This window comes from Camarhynchus parvulus, chromosome 4 (genome assembly GCF_901933205.1).
Source record: "Camarhynchus parvulus chromosome 4, STF_HiC, whole genome shotgun sequence".
NCBI classification, from domain to species: Eukaryota; Metazoa; Chordata; class Aves; order Passeriformes; family Thraupidae; genus Camarhynchus; species Camarhynchus parvulus.
In genome coordinates, this window is record NC_044574.1 from 43,587,926 (window position 1) to 43,604,076 (window position 16,151).

The 16,151-nt window shown below is 39.2% G+C and overlaps 1 protein-coding gene across 2 annotated transcripts in view; it reads left to right on the plus strand.

Annotated features, from left to right (window-relative positions):
• FBXW7 (F-box and WD repeat domain containing 7) overlaps window positions 1-6,605 on the plus strand; it is a 173,229-nt gene extending 166,624 nt beyond the window's left edge. For both annotated transcript variants that reach the window (XM_030947165.1, XM_030947166.1), the window contains 2 exons: window positions 3,319-3,529; window positions 4,557-6,605. In XM_030947165.1, coding sequence (XP_030803025.1) covers window positions 3,319-3,529; window positions 4,557-4,825 — 480 coding nt within the window. In that variant the 3' untranslated portion in view covers window positions 4,826-6,605. The remainder of the gene's footprint in view (window positions 1-3,318; window positions 3,530-4,556) is intronic.
• The last annotated feature ends 9,546 nt before the right edge of the window (window positions 6,606-16,151 follow it).

Below are 16,151 nucleotides of genomic sequence, written 5' to 3' on the forward strand. Positions count from 1 at the left end.
TCATGTCTTGGGTCTTCTTACCTTTACTAACCCAAAACATCATCTTGTTCATTCATAGAGTCAAAGCATCACTTCCAGGCATTGAAAGGCAAAAGAAATTAATTTCATGCTTGTACCTGTTCACACCACAGTCTGGCAGGACTTGAAAAAGAAATCAACAAAGACAGTTCAAAATTGGGAAATGGCATTCAGCATATAACTGCTCTGGTTTGTGACTCAGAAAATGAAGCTCAGTGCTAGAGACATTTTTCATAAAGTATTTCATATCTCCCCATAATGTATTAAATATGAACAAAGTTCCTAATTGGTTTCCTTTCCCAAAAATATGTAGCAAAATCTATCAAAAACTCCAGCCCTTCTCTTACATTCATGTGCTGAGGAGCGCTCTCTAGACAAGCAGAAAGCAAGTTAAAAATGCTCTACTACCTACTTACCTACCTACCTCTCAAAAATAGTCTGAGGATTTATTTTGTGTGGGGCAGTTTGAGAACAGAGGTTTTTCTGCCTTGTCTTCACCACTGGCTCTTGCTTTGGCTTACAAATATTTATGTCTTGCTCTGCTACTGTAGTAATAATGGATCAAATGACTGGGTTGTGTTGCACATCAATATGTTCTGAAACAAAGGGGAAGGAGGTCGGGGAGGCCAAGCTGGAAGCTACAGGTGCTTAAGGTTTGGAACAGAAAGATTCTTTAAAATTTCCTAATGGCTCCTGTCCTTCAGCCTGAAGTAGCCCTGAACAGCAGAACTCCCATAAATAGAATAATCAGATAGAATAAGCCAGTCCTCCATGGCAGGTTCTATTATATCTTCATATTTTCCAGAGATCTTATGCAGCAGTTGAAGACCACTAACCATGCTGAGTTTTCTTACTCTTTCTTCCATGCCTTTGCAGTAACCCACAGATTCTCAAGGTTCATGGATAACTCACTGATCCAAACCATTGTTTCTTTCACTTCAGCACCGCTGAATTCCTCTGGATGCCCAGCCTTAAACTGTCTTTCTGAATACCTTATGAACAGGGAATACAATTAGTTTATGGGAAAGGGGCAAAAGAATTCAAAATTTGTTACATCAATCAGGTTTAATTCTTTTTAGGATAGAAAAATATTTTCTAGTATTCCCAAGTCTGTTGGGCTATCTGGCAGTCCTTGTCTTTTTATCTGAAGTCAGATTACTTCCCATCCTCTTTTGAAAGCAGGGGGCCCAAAAGAGGGTCCAGTCAAAGTCTTATCAATGCTTGCTAGAAGTGAAAGGACATTTTTTATGCCTTCCATTCAGATACCAGAGGGTCTTTTTTAGTGTGTTTTCACCAGAAATGCAGGGCATACAGCAGATAAGCAGTCTGTGTGCCAGTCACTCTTCATTCTTTTGAATCTAGATGCCATGCCCAACCATGTCTGACTGCAGAGATCTAAGATACTAATTTTCTGCAGGTCTTATAAGAAGCAGCAGCCCCAGATAGTGTAGTTCCTTTAACTGGGTTTGTTCCTTGCCTTATCAGGTACCAGTCAGTCCACATGGACAAGTGGTGTCAAATTGCCTTAAATATAACCAAGATTCCTGTCCAGCCTCCCTTCTCCCAGGCTGCAGCTGTACCTTCATTCATTCCCTGCCAAGTTCAGATCTTCACACTTTTCACTTGACTTCTACACTCTTTGCCTTGGTCAGTTCTACTGTTTCAAATGTCACTCAAATCCTAATGAAAATAGTAAATGCCAGACCTCTCTGAAACTCTTTCTGGTATCTCTGATAGTACTCTGAACAAAGTAATAGTATCCCTGCCTCATTTTTTTCTCTCTCTTTGTGAAAATACAACCAAGACACTCGCTGTTTCACATGGCTTTTTACTCCGTCATGGAAAAAAAATTATATTGGTTGGTTAAGACAGTTTTCCCATGAATCTGTGTTTGCTGCTACTTACCTCGTTACAAAGGGCTAAAAAGTTCCTTGTGGAAATTGAAGTTAGGCTGATTGATCCATAATTCCCCTATCCCATCATCTTCAAAAAAGGAAGGAATTGTATTTGCCATCTGAAACTTGTCTATCTTCCATGGGTTCTCAAAGATAGCATCAGATATCTCTGAGACTGTCTTAAAACAACTTGCCTTATGTGATTTTGTTCCCCCATTCTAGCAAAAGCTTGTACTCATTTGTCATTGGCATTAGGGCTGTGAGCCTATGCTCACATGGCTGAGGACTGAGACAAAAAGAAGTTAAATAGCTGGCCTCAATCAGTGTTTCCTTCCCACTGAGGATAAATGAGGGTTTTTTTGGCCTTCCTCTTGGTGTGGTTTTGTTTTGTTTTGTTATGTTTTTGGTTGTGACTTTTTTACACAATAGTGAAATGGCTCTTGCTAGTTTTATCTTGTGTTGTGCCCTGCCTTTCTGGTTTTGTCCCAGTGTGCTCTTTTATACACATCTATTGATCTAGTTTCTACTTTCTGTATAATTCCTTGTGGTTCAGCCAAGTGGGTCTCAGTAATTTACAATACTTCCTATCTTTCTTTTACACGGGATAGTTTGTGTCTTTAAGAAACTGCCAACTGTCCTGAATTCTTCTTCCCCTCAGAGAATAGGTACATAAAATCCTCATGGGAAGGAAGTCTAGGGTTTTTTAAGTATTCCTTCTTGAAGCCCACTGGTTTTATTTTATGGCTTTTTCCTTTTTTTGAGAATTCTGGACTCTTATGTCATTGTCACTATAGCTCAAGCTATTTTCCACCTTTCTGTTCTACATGGTCAGTCCTCTTGGTCAAAGAAATCTTATCTCTTAGCCTGTATGCTTTGCCTGCAATGACTGGAAAGTTACACTTCCTTACTGTACACAATTAGGGTTACAAAAAGCTAAATTCCAGATTTTTCAATTACATTTATATTGTGACTTTTGTGTAGATGATTTTGGAATAATGTTGTTTTTCTCCTGCTTAAACTCCCTTGGACTTGTGAAAAGCAGGGTTGGCTTTTTAACATCTCCTTTAGGAAAAGTACTTTCTCTTACTGTTGCACACTGCAGGGTAGTCAGGATCTGCTGTGTTTAGAGGAGATGTATTGCATTTCAAAGACTAGTGGCTCAGAGGCTCTTTTCAAACCATGTCCTTCAAGAGCCCACATCTCTTGAGCAGAAAATTGCACTGACCATGAAGCACCTGCTGTGGTATCAAACGTGCCCATCTCTACTGAGTTCTTACTTTGTACTACAGTTTCTGAATATATATATATATAGTATGTAACCTTGCATTTAGTGAATTAAGTGCTTAATAGCCTTCTTTGTAAGGTCCTAATATAATTGTTTGTAATAGATTTACCTTTCTTGTAGTTTGATGGTATCCATGTGGTGAGTGGATCTCTTGACACTTCCATCCGAGTTTGGGATGTGGAGACAGGCAACTGCATTCACACTCTGACAGGCCACCAGTCACTCACAAGTGGAATGGAACTCAAGGACAATATACTTGTGTCTGGGAATGCTGATTCTACAGTCAAAATCTGGGACATTAAAACAGGACAATGTTTACAGACATTGCAAGGTAAGTTTAAACTACCTTCATGTCAGTCAAGCAGCCTACAGTGATCTGTGCTGCAGATTTTACATTAAAAAACTTTAAAATAATTGCGTACAAAGAAACAAGCAATGACCACTTAAAACTTAAATATTTTTCTGATGACAGCTGTATGATCTTCTTCTGAACTAGAAGAACAAAATGTATTTAATCTAATCTATTCAAATCACTTGCCTATTATGAAAGGCAGATGGTCTGGACTGATAGCAATTTATCATGGGTATATTAGCCTAATAAGCCACAGAAATACATAGGAAATTACATCTCAAAATAGACAGTCTATGTATTTATTTAGGGGTCACTTGAATGTTTCAAAGCCTACAGTTTAATTGGATCAGGAGGCAAAGTACACTGGCTGTTGCAATAAATCAAGAGATGCAAGTGGAAGATGTTTTCTTTATTTCAATAAAAAGAAAGATTTTTTTCTCCATGTTGACAGTTACCACTTAGGCATCATGCACACAAACACATGCTTGTGTTTCTCACCACAAAAAAGGTCTTTTATCATTTTCATATATCATATGCAGCAGTGCTGGCTGGAGCAGAAAATTAAATTTCCCTGTAAAGCAAACTCTGCTGCTTTAACATATATATTTATATGTCAGCGTATATCTGTCAGTATTTACTGATGGAGTAATCTCATTATAACACCTCAAAGGATCTTGGAGACAAACTCTTACAGCAGTCACCTCATTGAGGATGGTTAAGTTCGTTTTCATGGATGTCCAGTTTGCCCAGCTGCCAACATACAGCACTGAAAAAAAGAAGAAAATACTGGGTAATTTTTTTATACCTGCTTTCACTTTTTGAAAGCATGGCTAGGCTTCTGCACCTTTTAATGTACAAACCCAGGAGTTTTAACAGATAGTTCTCTAATAGTTCTAATAGATGGAAAGAGCTGTATGCAAATAGCGAGGTGTTTATTCTAGATGCAGCACTGCCTGACATTGCTTTCTAATTAATTACAAACAAATGTTTTTGTTTACCCTTACAGGTCCCAACAAGCATCAGAGTGCTGTGACCTGTTTACAGTTCAACAAGAACTTTGTAATTACCAGTTCAGATGATGGGACTGTAAAACTTTGGGACTTGAAAACGGGTGAATTTATCCGAAATCTAGTCACATTGGAGAGTGGGGGAAGCGGAGGCGTCGTGTGGCGAATCAGAGCTTCCAACACAAAGCTGGTGTGTGCAGTCGGGAGCCGCAACGGGACTGAGGAAACAAAGCTGCTGGTGTTGGACTTTGACGTCGATATGAAGTGAAGGGCAGAAAGATGAATTTGTCCAAATGTGTAGACGATGTTCTCCTTTCCCTCCCCCCCCGAAAAAAAAAGAAAAAAAAGAAAAAGGAAAAAAATCCCTTGTCCTTGGTGGTGCAGGATGTTGCCTTGGGGCAACAGATCCTAAAGACCTACAGACTACGAAGGAGAAGACAAAGATGATAAACTATAACTGACAAGAGAGGCTTTTGCTGTCTCGTCACATAAAAAGCTACACTTTTGACCGGGGCAGCTTTGCAAAAATCCAACTTTAGAAATGAAACCAGGTGCAATTAATTTCTTTACTTTCCTCCAAATGCTCCTTGAGCAATTTGGAGTGGGGAAAAAAAAAAAAAAGTTACAGTTCTTGTTAACAGGTTATTTTACCACAAAGATCTTGAAACGAGCTGCACAGGCGAGCCTGCTCGTGCACCCCTGGGTCACCCTGGGTCCCAGCAGCCCCTCCGAGCAACGCGCTGTCCCTAGCCCCGCTCCGAGCAGGGGGTTGGACTGGACTCCTTCCAAGGTCCCTTCCAACCTCCACAAGCAGTCACTGGTTGACTTTCAAAAACTAGAGAGCATCTGCAATGAGAAAAACAAACAAAAACAAAAACAAAGAGTCCATTCCTGGTGTGGAAAAGCTAAAATACTACTGTGAATTGTTTTGTACAGTTTTATCAGAGCTTTTTCTTTTTTTTCTTTATTCCTCTTTTTTTTTTTTGCCAACCATTGCCAATGTCAATCACAGTATTAGCCTCTGTTTAATCTATTTACTGTTGCTTCCATCTACACTCTTCAATGCATAAGTTGCTCTGAGGTGGCAAGTTGTCCTGGATTTTGAGAGTCCTCTGATGGATTTAATTCGCAATGCTGGTGCTAGAAGTAGGTCTTCAATTACGGGATTGTTGTCCCACCCCTGTACTGTATTCCCAGTGGCCAAACTTATTTATGCTGCTAAATGAAAGAAAGAAAAGCAAATTATTTTTTTTTAATTTTTTTTCTGCTGTGACGTTTTAGTCCCAGACTGAATTCCAAATTTGCTCTAGTTTGGTTACAGAAAAAGACTTTTTGCCACTGAAACTTGAGCCAACTGTGCCTCTAAGAGGCTGAGAGTGGAAGAGTTTCAGACAATTAAGAGTGAAGTTTGCCTGCAAATAAAGAATTGAGTGTGTGTGCAAAGCTTATTTTCTTTTTTCTGGGCAAAAATTAAAACACATTCCTTGGAACAAAGCTATTGCAGCCTGTTCTGTGGGGAAATTTTTCTTTGTGAGGGCTGTGGTGAATGGAATGAACATACATTAAAAAAAAAACTGACAAAATTTTTAAAAAAGATTATAAAATACAAAAATTAAAATAAAGTTGCTGGTCAGTCTTAGTGTTTTACAGTATTTGAGAAAAAAACAACTGTTACAGTTATTGCTGGGAGGAACTGACAGAGCAAAAACTTAAGTTTTTGTAAAGATGTCACATGCAAACAAAATGAGAAAAGAAAGAGTCAAATGGTTTGCCTCATTCTCCAAGAGCCACAACTCAAGCTGAACTGTGAAAGTGGTTTAACACTGTATCCTAGGCGATCTTTTTTCCTCCTTTTTTTTTTTTTTGTTTTTGTTTTATTTATAGTCTGATTTAAAACAATCAGATTCCAGTTGGTTAATTTTAGTTATGTAACAACCTGACATGATGGAGGAAAACAACCTTTAAAGGGATTGTGTCTATGGTTTGATTCACTTAGAAATTTTATTTTCTTATAACTTAAGTGCAATAAAATGTGTTTTTTCATGTTAGTATGTCTTTTTTTTTACATTTTTTTATTTTCTAGATGCTAATTTGGTATTATGTATCCTGTGAGGGGTAAAGCAGGTCGAGTTGCTCATCTTACTGGTAGATGCTAAAATATGTCTTGGGACTTTTTATATAACCTTCCACAAACAGGTGTGTGCGTGTCCTCTCCTTCAGTTGCCATGTAGGATTTGTCACGTGGGTCTGGACAAACACGGGGGAAAGACATTTGCTCCTTCTCACGAGGAATGCGTCAGGATCTTGCTCTGGCAGGGAGGCAGCTATAAAAAGCTGCCAAAGTACGTAAAACTTCTTCCGATAGCATCTCGTTACTGCATCTTAAATTGAAACCTGATGTTTATTATTTATGGATTTCAATCAGTTGATTGCAGTTGACAGCAAAGAATAAATCCATAAATACAACCAAAATCAAAGTTAGGATTGTAGGAGAGCCTGAAATAAAGCTTCAGAACAAATATTAAAATAGCATCATTCCACATAAGTCCAACAGCAGTTTTATCAGGGCTCTGAAACCAAGGTAAGTCATCATCTGTCTCAGAAACTTAGCACTTGAGTGTCAGGTTCTGTCTCAAATCTCCTTGACCAAAATCATTGTTTTCTTCTGCGTAAGCTTTTCTTTCAGGGCATAGCATTTGCTTGTTTGTGACAGTTTTCCCCTGCAGAAAGCTGTCATTTAAATAAAAAACCCAAAACAAAACAGTAGAAGAGAAAATGCATGGATGGAAAGGAAGAATATTTATATACTTACACATCTATGAGTATGTGCAAACAAAATTTAATTCAAATCCCTACATTATGCAAAGCATGCAATGGTGAAGGATCATGCTTCCATCTGGCCTCTAGAGATTAAAAAGCCATCCGAACTGACTGAGCAGCTCCAAATTGCAAAAATCTGTTCCTTGGGTTGGTGCTTGAGGAAAAAAAGCTTGCAGCAAGCACTGACAATATAAAAGCTGTGATTGCCTATTATTTATGTAAAAACAATTAAAGAATTAATGCTTTCCTATAATGGCAGTGAAAGACTGGCAGGACATTGCATGGTTCTGCTGAGAGTGCAGGCCAGGACGCCGAGCCCCCCGATGGCAGAAGGTCCCCCAGTGTGGGCTGAAGCATTTGTGAGAGGGGATGGAAATAGAAGGGTAGAAACATGAATATTTAATGCAATGAGCAGAGCAATAGCTTTTAAGATTATGTAATTTTCTTCCATGATTTGTAGAAATTGCAACATGTTTTCAGAGAGGGAAGGCGCTGGCCTGATGGAGCAGGAGGATGAGAGGTTTCTGAGTAATGTTGTGCTGGAGGGCAGGAATACAAATCTGGGTGGAAGAGTGAGCTGACAGAAGAGGGAAACTAACAAATCCAGGTGTACAAGTCAGTTCAAGTACATTTTAGGCATCCAATATGGCCAGGAGGAAAATGTGCTTAACCAAAATTGAGAAGTTTTCCTGTTGACAGTGTCGGTCCAGTGGTATCTAAATGTTCAAATTAATACAGAAAAACTTGAACTTGTTAAGCAAACCATATTTTCAGATTCCTTCATCACAGATTTAGGTTCAAATAAACTACTAGCTGCCAAGCCAAGATATGTCAAAACTGTCACATTAAATACAAAAAACAACACAGTACCTAAAAATATTTTTAGAAAAGCTTTTCCCATTCAATAAAACAACTTTACAAAGTTAATTGTGTTAGTGTTTTAAGGACTTCTAATTTTGTGAAGTCTGTTTAGGTTTGTAGGAGTTGCTCATGAGCTATCTGAACAACACAGCTCAACAAGCAGAAATTCTGTGATTTAAGTGACAGAATTTCAAAGATGGGCCTGTAGTAAACACATTACATGTAAGAAACTGTTTGAGCAGTTTCTCTTTACACCCCCCTTTTGTTGATGTACTTACCATAATATAGCTCACAATATGAACTCTTCTTCTTTGGCAGCACATGCTCCAAGTGAGTCTGCTGAGGAGACATCTTCCTTCCATGTAATTAGATTTTGATTTTAAGGTGGGTGGAGTGTTTGGGGCTTTTTTAAAATAAAAACATTTAAGAATGCTTGTATAAGACTATTACATCTTTATGCTCTCAATACATAGGCACTTCTTGAATACAGTGGCTTAGTCATCATGGGCTATGTCAAAATACTGCAGCTATCCTAGAGACATAACTGCAGTGGTGTTTCTGGCATTTCTGCTCTCTTCTTTTCATGCTGATTCCCCTTTTTCTTTTAGTTTTAGTCCTAGAAAGAGCTTCCTTATTTTCTCCTGTATGTGAAACCACAACAACTGCATTAAGGTGGTTTTTTATGTCATAATTTTTAATGGGCCTTGATCCAACAGCAAGTCAGAACTAGTATTGCCACTTCCTCCAAGAGTCTGTGCCTGTGGTCTCAATTTACTTATTCAAGAGATAGGACCAGACATTTAACAGCTGTGTCTACACCAATTTTTAGTTCAGATCAGCAACTTTCCCAATAGAGCACAGTGCTGCCTTGGAGACCACTAACAGGATTCCTTCAGGGTGTAACTAAATCTGGAGCAGCTCTCCAGGAGCCACACTCCAGGCACTCAAGCTACTGGAGGAGCACGTAGGACCAAACCAGAACTAGTCCAACACCTCAAGAATACATTCATGTGGACATTAGGTCTTTAGCAACAGCATTTTGTAATTGGCATTACAATTCTGCTCCTGATGCACAGCATTAATTGCTGGTGTGCACATAACCATCAACAGATCCTCTCCCACAGCACCCCCAGCTCCTCACTCATAATCAGCCCCCATCCCAACAGCATCCGCCTGATATCACTTATAAGATTTTACTCAAAGTTCAGATGCCTTAAACTCTTTCAGCATTCCAGTTGAGAGGTTCTTCTGATCAGTTTATGGAATCCAGTAAAAAGAAATGCAAATCTCTTACAGTCTGGTCAAAATCTTCTACCAGTGAATCAACACCTGATCACTCATAAAACGAAACAGTGAAATCATGCAATTGTACAGAAGAACCAAATAATTATCATAGTAATAATAATAAAGAAAAACTTGCCAGTAATAACCTTCGGTCACTCTGACAAAGGGTTTATTACTTAAAGGGTAATATTCAAGCCATACCAACCACTGAATCTTTAATGGAAGTGGGAATAATACTTTCTTTCCATCTCCTGCCATTCTATCCTTGATCCTTGTCACTGTGCAAAGACACACATGCTGTGGAATGATGTTTAGCATTTTATGGTGATACATGATGTTTAGGATTATACACAAAGTATATGATCTATTTGATATACACCAGGATTTTCAAACTTCATCTAAAAATGGCATATACCATTTTTCAAACACCTCTCCAAGCATTAGTGCAGGTTTATAAATACAACAGATGTTTCTACATAAAAGCTGTTCCAGATTTTTTCTGAGATAGAGAGTCTGACAAACCAGTTGTCACCAAAAAGTCAGTAGCCAGTCCAGGCTCTTGCTCCCTGTTCAAGCTGCCCTCTGGCCCAGGAGCTGCAGTGTTGCTTCAGGCCAAGGAAATGGTGCATTGTGCTACCAGGAGCACGAGCTGCTGAGGGAAAACACTGCAGCACTCTGTGAGACTGCAGTTGCCAAAGAACCAATGGCTTTATGCCCATGTACACTGCATTGCTCTAGCCCAGCTGGGACAGGAGAGTCCTATAAAAATCATAACTGAGCTAGGACAGAATTTCCCCAAGAACTAGAGATGGCAGAAATCATTAATCAGAGCGGTTGCCAATTCAGCAGTGGTTCTAAATTACAGACTGAGACTTGGCCAAAGGCATTCTTCAGCTCTCCTTTGTCCTCACCTCTGCCTCACTTAGATACAGCCTCAACTCCCTGATCGCCACTGACAAGCTGATCTTGTCTAAATTTTGTAGTAGCAATACTTTTGGTGAAAGATAAGCTGAGCTTTTTGTCCTCTGTGCTGCTGGAATCTACCTTGTACATTTTGCCACTTAATGCACAGGGACAGCACAGCCTCGAGTCTAACACTGAATGCTCCAAGGTGTAGAGCATGGAGATGAGAAGACATCATTCATCCCAGACTGAGAGATTCATCATCAATGTCACTAAAATGATCCCCAGCTTAAATCTAGACTGAAAAAAAAAGTGTTCTAAACCTCTAAAAAGAGTTCAATTAGGTAAATTTCAAGTTAATCTCAACTCCTTAGTTTTCCAGTCATGCCTGAAAAAATAGACACATCCTAAGAAACTTCACGGTTAAAGCAGGATCATAAGTGTTTGTCTCCTGGAAGTTGGGAGAGGTCATGGTCTAAGGACAGTGGAAAAACATATAAGGCCAATGTAAGCTGGATCAGAAGTGACCTATGGAATTCAGAGAAGGGCAGATGACAACAATTTGGGGCTTTTTGGGGGCAGGGTGGAGTGGGGAGGCTTTCCAAGAGATCATAATTTTGCATCCTACAGTGGCTACTGTGGGGTATTTCATCATTGTCATCAACAAAGCACAGGAGTCAGATTTTTAATGAAGCCGTTAGCTGGGCTGCCCTGTAATTTAGGATACAACCAACCCTGTTAGCTCTGGCTCACCTGAACTGCTCTTACCTGGGGCAGATTGTTTGATGGGAAGATGAATGAAATGCCCCCAGACCTCCTCCTTGTGTGTGGTTCCTCATGTCTGAGACGCAGGTTTCGCAGGCTGCTTGCGGTGCATTATTTGAGAGTGCTTTGTTCTTTTAATTTAAAACAGGAAACGTGGAATGTAGATGATCCAAAAACTTCAAAGGCAGTTTCCATTGCCAAAGGAGTTGCATTTAAACTCAAGTTCATTTTCTAGATTAAATATTCAAACCTGACAGTGTGAGAAGATGCTCACACCTTCAAGAGGATTGATGATTTCTAAGGCACAGAAGGATTCAGACTATGCTGTAAAGATCAGTGTGGTAAACCGAGCAGTACCACTCTTCCTAAACTGGAGTTTTATTTTGAGTTCCTCAGTTTGAAATTAATTTCTAACAGTACCACAGCTTTACAGATATACAAAGATTATAAAAGTTGTTTCCTTTACCCTGATATACAGAAAATCTGAGTACCACATTCCCCTCTCTTTTCAAATTGCCATTTTCTTTTAAGTTTCCTGATATGTTTCAGAGCTGATTTTAAATGTTCACATTATGGTTTGGAATAAGAAAGAACTCAAAATCTGTGGACTAGATAGGGCTCAAAAATGCTCCTTCAGACAGTTTGCTACTTTTTGTCTGCTTTGGTGTTCCTCCTGTCAGTTCTCAGTAGACAGAAGTTAAAGTTTCAGTTAACTAACATCCACATTTTCCCAAATAAACAAGTTCTATTTAAATATTTTTCTGTTGGTGTTTCTATTGCCCACTTAGCACACACTTTAGGCATGCACTGGATGGTCTTTACCATTCTGCTGACTACTGCAACAATTCAAATGCTCCAATTTCATGCAAAACAACACAATAACATGATGTTCCTTGTGTCCATCCTTCAGTCTCACAAGCAGTTTTAGATTTCAAGCCCAGAAACTGATATGTGTGGATTTACCCACTTATGGGCAGTCATTTCCAAGCAGAATCAGCTCTTGAGGCCTCACTGTTTATCACTGTTGGCCATATGGCACAATAGGGACAACCTGGGGCAGAGGAGGAGGAATGCTTTGTGTGAGATACCACTAATGTGTTCATCTTGTAAATGGGATATGGCTCCACTAAGCACATAAGTCTCCAATTTGATTTGAAAAATTCAACACTTCAGCCTAAATTTAAAAAGGCTCCAACTACATATTCATTTCTATATATACACATTCTCATCTTGGAATACTTAGAGCTTTACATATTTAAAAGAAGACTTGACAACGACATAATTTTTCTGTTTTCCTCTATTTACGCTTCTTATTTTCTCTTTTCTTTGACACTCACACTTCAATTTCCTTATGTTTCCTTTCCTCCTTTGTCCTGTTCCCTATGTTTTTCTTTTCGTGTTTTACCATTCATGTCCCTATTTTCCAGGTTTTTTATCTTCCTCATCTTTCTCCATTTGTGAATATCTCTGCTTTGAACTGTCAGAGCCAGCTTTCCTCTCTTCCCTTATTCCAAGATCTGAGTTGGCGAGCTGGAGTCTTTTTCACACCCTCTGTACATACAAGATATACAGGAGATACATAAGCCAGATGAGAAGCAAATATAGAGCACTCAGAAAAATTCTTTTTTTTTTTCTGCATCTAATGTTTGTCTATCCACAGTCCACAAATAACTCAAATGGTCCAACAACAATAGGATCATGCCCTCTTACGCACAGATTGGTCTACACCCAATTTCACAAATGGCTGAGCAACAAACATTGTCTAATTCAATACTCATCAAGCGTTTCTTCTTCGGCTTTCTGACAAAATATAACATTTTACTTAAAAACTATGTTTTCTTGCTCCTGAGGAAGTCTAGTATGTAAAGGTAATTTTGAAAATACCCCTCATTATGAAGCATAGGTAATACATGATTTTCTAAATCTGTGCAGTGTTTGGAAGCTACTTTTGTTAACAAACTTTTAGAAGATTCACTTTTGGACAGAAATTAATCATCCTGACAGATACCCATTTTAAAAAGCCCTTTTATAAAGCTCTGTATAGTAAACAAGAATTTGAGGCTGCAAATGAATCTATATTCCAAACTCCACAATAATGGCTGATATTCCTTCCAGTACTACCAACACAGCACATCTGGGATAGCATGGTCTGTCAGGGGATGTTAGGAATAATGTAAAAATCATGTCTAAAACAATCTGGTGCACATTGCTCACTAATTCTTAATATGCACTGACAACATAAGCAATAAAAGCTCTGGAGCCAGCGTAGGATGTGACTGTGGACCAGGTACGCTGTCCTGGTGCTGCTGAGATTTTACTGTCCTAGTAATACAATATATCCCACTGCAAAAAGCCCCAGACATCCAGCACTCATCTGAGACTTGGCTTCTGCATTGTCTTAAAACAACATAATTCAAAAGGATAAGCAGCTATTAAGAAGGATACAGTGTCCAGAGCAACAAAATCACAAATAAGACATCCTCATCTTTGCAGAACAAAAAGCAGCAAAACTCATCTTTGCAGAACAAAAACCAAACAAAACCCACGCAACAACAACAACAAGCCAAATCAACAAAACTCAAACCCAAATCCCTGAATCTTTTATCCCCTCGTTTCATTTTGTCTTAATGATACTGTCAACAATTGCAGGCAACCTCCTCTCCCTGTAAATGTATTCCCACTCAATGCACAGCCTAAAATATGTATACCATACTCACAGATTGTATGGCTGCATTTACTCAGTGAGAAAGATAAATACTATTTGCTACATAGGTTGTTTGTTTTTTTATTATTGCTTGTTCTATCCAAGCATTTTGCTCTTGTGTGTTGTTTTACAAACACAGCAGAACAGCAACCACTGTACTTCCCCCATGGCTTGAACCAGGCTGACAATGGATGAGTGTTCCTGTTCATCCTTTCCAGGCTGAAGAATCACTGGATCAGAAAAAAATAATTTAGAATTAGACAGAGGTTCAAAGTTCAAAAAGCAGGACACGTGACAAGCATTGTATTTCGAATGCCTGAGGTGCAGAAGCCTTTCCCACTGACAACCAGACAAGTACCTTGCACAGCTAACAGGAGCCACCACATAGCAGACAAAGGCAGCTAAACTCGACAGGAAAGGGTGCAGAAGCTCTCCCATAGATATAATGAGTGCACCAGAGAAGAAAAAAATCTTGGGTCTAATATCAGCATATTCTGATTTGCTCTTGGAAAATCCAAAAATCCACACATCACCCTCCTTGTGCAATCTGATTTATCAGACAACACAATGCAGGCAAAATTGTTGTGACAGGAAGACAAGAATTCCTTTAATCTTTGACTTTCCAGACAAATTATCTCTAATTAGTACCTGAGTCCAGTTATTTATGCACACAAACCAGAGCTGAAATTTTCTGCACCACAGAAGCACCCTGTTCCCAAGCACCTGGCCAGCAGGAGCACACACAGATGTCCCTTCAGCCACCAACCTTTCCCTCCAGGCAGGCCACAGCCACCACACACCCAACACACCCTCTATAAAAGGATCTCAATCTCTCTCTCCCCATAGCTATTCTCTGAAAATGCAGGATTTTGCCCATAAAGATTCTTCTTCCTGTCACTTTGGCTTTTGGTAGAAGCAGTAAAGGTGAAACAAAAGACACTGCTTCACAGGCAATGAGTAACTGTGCGATAAACAGGAAGAAATTACTGTAGTCATAAAACAAATAAAGTGACAGTAGTAATATCTCATGCTAAACCAAAATTTACCTTGCCTACATTTTAGGACACTTCTCCTGTACTTGGTAAGAGGCTGGAGACAACTAACCATGAAGTTCAGGCAGTATTTTTCCTTTCCAAAAGGGATGGCTATTTCAACCTGCTCTTCTTACAAAACATGGAAAACCTATTTTCAGTCTAACCCTTGTCTCTCTGCCAGCTAAGGATGTAAATTTTGCACTACTCTTGGAAAGCAACATGGTTTTCTGAGAGCCATTCCTATTTGGAAGCCTCCTGTGGGATGTGGCGCATCCTCTGACGTCTGTGTTTGGTAGCAAGAGCATCCCACTGCCTGGGTTTCCATGTCACATCTTCTTAGGCATTTTCCAGCATCCCAGTGTGCATTGAACAGTGAGAAATTGAGAGTTCAAGCAAAAAATATGGAGGAATGGATAATAAGCCCCTAGGAATGCATCCAGCTACAGTTATACTCCATGAAGGTTAGAGGCCCAATTCTTCCTCATTTAAATCTGATGTTGAAGGAATTTATAGTGCTTTATCCAAGCTACTAATTTGCAATTTTACTGCAAACAATTTACAATCAAATGAAGTGAAAGCTAGAAGCAAAGAGTACATTAATGACCTAATTTTCCCTTTGCATTTCTCTTCATTTTATCTTTCAGTGAAGACCAATCTTAAAAAATTGGATAATTGGCCAGTAAATAAATACAAACTTTTTCTTTTAATTATTACTACACAAAAGCTGAACTGTTGGTATGAACTGCAGTGTTGTCTTCTGCTGAGGACAATCCTGTGTGACCAACCTCCAGCAACAGAAACTGGGATAACGACATCATTTTTTCAGACTGAAAATTCATACTCTAACAAACTAGTACAAAAATGCATCACAGTGTCTGAATAAAAAATGTAGCGTTCTGGGCTAGATATATGAAATTTGTAAATTATACAGCCATGTACATGCTAGGATGCTTCTTAAAAATACAGTAACTATTCTGTCAAAAACATAGCAGAAATGTCAAAGCAGCTTTTGTAATACTCCACTGGAGCTTTCAATACAGCAGGTGCAGCTAAATCAGTGAATTCTTGTTTTCTTAGGTTTAGAGGCAGTCTAAAGGCATTGATCAAGCACCAAACCTCAGCCTGGGGGAAGGAGCTAGGGAAGGTGGTTGTTTCACAGGGCAGTGGTCAGTCTGAGCCTTGCTCCTATGAGAGACTCCCTGCTGCCCTGTGGAACTGGCTCT